This window comes from Austrofundulus limnaeus, unplaced genomic scaffold, assembly GCF_001266775.1.
Source record: "Austrofundulus limnaeus strain Quisiro unplaced genomic scaffold, Austrofundulus_limnaeus-1.0 Scaffold2507, whole genome shotgun sequence".
NCBI classification, from domain to species: domain Eukaryota; kingdom Metazoa; phylum Chordata; class Actinopteri; order Cyprinodontiformes; family Rivulidae; genus Austrofundulus; species Austrofundulus limnaeus.
Window position 1 is genome coordinate 13,709 of NW_013954909.1, and position 2,500 is coordinate 16,208.

Below are 2,500 nucleotides of genomic sequence, written 5' to 3' on the forward strand. Positions count from 1 at the left end.
ATTATAATATTTAGAGTTTTATGTACAAAAAGTATTTAAGTATCTAATGTCTTCCTGTAGCAAGATGGCCGCCACTAGGACCCATCACAGCTGAACAACAGAAGCAACCATCAGTTTAGAGACCACATCACAGGAGCGGCAACATCCCAGGAACAGGAAGTGGATGAAGCTCAGGTGAGGTGGGGGAGGGGTGGTGGTGTGGGGGGGGGTGTAGTCTTACCAACTCCTCCTGATGAGAGAGAGAGGGACGGTAAAATGGAAGAGAGAGAGGGAGAGAGAGAGTGTGACTGTGGAAATGAAAGGTGAGAGCAGAGGTGAGTAAAGTGACGTGTCCAGGTGTGAGCGGGGGGAGGGGCCAGCAGGATGGGTTTACATTCTCTACGTTAACCATATATGGACGGTCATGTTTGGTGAGCATAAAGTAAACAATCAACAAAAAATGAGCCTACAGAGAACGGACTCTTCTCGTCTTTGAGAATGGGAAAGGTCAAAGGTCACTGGTACTGATCAAACTGTTGACGCTTGCTGTTTTTGTTCCAGTTTTTACAAATAAAAACAGTTCTGCACTAAAAATGTGCTAGAAATGGAAAATATGCAAATTAAAACAAAGAAACCAGAAGGTTTTGCCCAAATCCCACTGATCGCTGTGTTTTGTTTTGTGCCGCTTTTATAAAAACCAGAGTGTTTCTGAGTGTTTGAGAGGAAAAAGAGACGTGAAGCGAAGAAACCACCTTGACTAAAGTTTGTATTTTAGGACTCTGAGACGATGGAGGAAGAGAGAACAGAGCGCTGTGGTGCGTTCAAAGACACGTCAGTGTTCAGGGTGTGTCTATAGTTTGTGGGACACTCAGATAGACGTGTTGGACATACTTGATGTGTTGATGTGTGGGACACGTTGGATATGTTGGAAGTGTTGGCCATGTTAAACATATTGGACATGTTTGAAATGATAGACATATTCGTCATGCTATACATGATGAACATACTGAACATGTTGAACATGTTGGGTGTTTGACAAAACTGAACATGTTTGGCATGTTAGATGTGTTGATATGTTAGACATATTGGACATGTTTGAAAGGATAGACATATTGGACATGCTAGACATGATGAACATACTGAACATGTTGAATATGTTGGGTGTTTGACAAAATTGACACAGTGGGCATGTTTGACATGATGGACATATTGGACATGTTGGATATGTTGGACATATTGGACATGTTTGACATGATGGACATATTGGACATGTTGGATGTGTAGGACATATTGGAAATCTTTGACATGATGGACTTATTGGACATATTGGATGCGTTGGACATATTGGACATGTTTGACATGATGGACGTATTGGACATGTTGGGTATTTTGGACATATCTGACATTCATGTTTGACATGATGGACATATTGGAGATGTTGGATGTGTTGTATGTTTTGAATATTTCGGACATATTAGACATATTGGACATGTTTTACATAATGGACATATTGGATGCATTGATTATGTCGGATATATCAGACATATTTAGCATGTTTGACATAATGGACATATTGGACATGTTAGACATTTTTGGCATGTTTGACATGATGGATCTGTTACACAAACTTAAAATGATAGACATCTTGTACATGTTTGACATGAAGGACATACTGGACATGTTGGATGTGTTGCATGTTTTGAATATGTTGGACATATTAGACATTTTGGCATGTTTGAAATGATGGATATATTGGATATGTTGAATATGCTGGACATGTTAGACATATTTGGCATGTTTGACATGATGGATATGTTGGACATGTTTGAAATGATAGACAAATTTGGCATGTTGGACGTATTGGATATGTTGGACATGTTAGACATGTTGGACATGTTTGACATGATGACATATTTGGTATGTTTGATATGATAGACATCTTGATTGAGTGATTGATTGATTGATTGATTGATTGATTGGTTGATTGATTGATTGATTGATCAAGTATGCCTTTATTGTCATTGTATGGACCACAATTTGCATTTAAGAACAACAATTCAAGAAGACATATTGGACATGTTGGACACATTGGACATATTTCATAAGTTGAATATGTTGGACATGTTTGACGTATTGGATGTGTTGAACATGTTGGACATACTGGACATGCTGGACACATTGGACACATTGGATGAGTTGAATATGTTGAACAAATTGGACATGCTGGACACATTGGACACATTGGATGAGTTGAATATGTTGGACATATTGGACATGCTGGACACATTGGACACATTGGATGAGTTGAATATGTTGGACATGTTGGATATGTTGGACATATTGGACATGTTGGATGTGTTGGACATGTTTGACATATTGAACATGTTCTGTTGGACTCACGGCGGGCCGGCTGGGTCGGGTCAGATCTCTGCCATCGTCTTTGGTGTCGTGGGAAGAAAGCATGGAGCTGAGCTCAGGCTTCACTGCAGAGTTACCTGAAGACACAAAAAAAACTGTTTTC

At 39.6% G+C, this 2,500-nt stretch overlaps 1 protein-coding gene across 1 annotated transcript in view; it reads right to left on the bottom strand.

The window, feature by feature from the left end:
* LOC106511094 (TRAF2 and NCK-interacting protein kinase) overlaps positions 1–2,500 on the bottom strand; it is a gene marked incomplete at both ends in the record, with an annotated part of 15,240 nt that overhangs the window by 12,064 nt on the left and 676 nt on the right. The window contains 2 exon segments of the mRNA XM_013999840.1: positions 221–229; positions 2,380–2,474. Coding sequence (XP_013855294.1) covers positions 221–229; positions 2,380–2,474 — 104 coding nt within the window.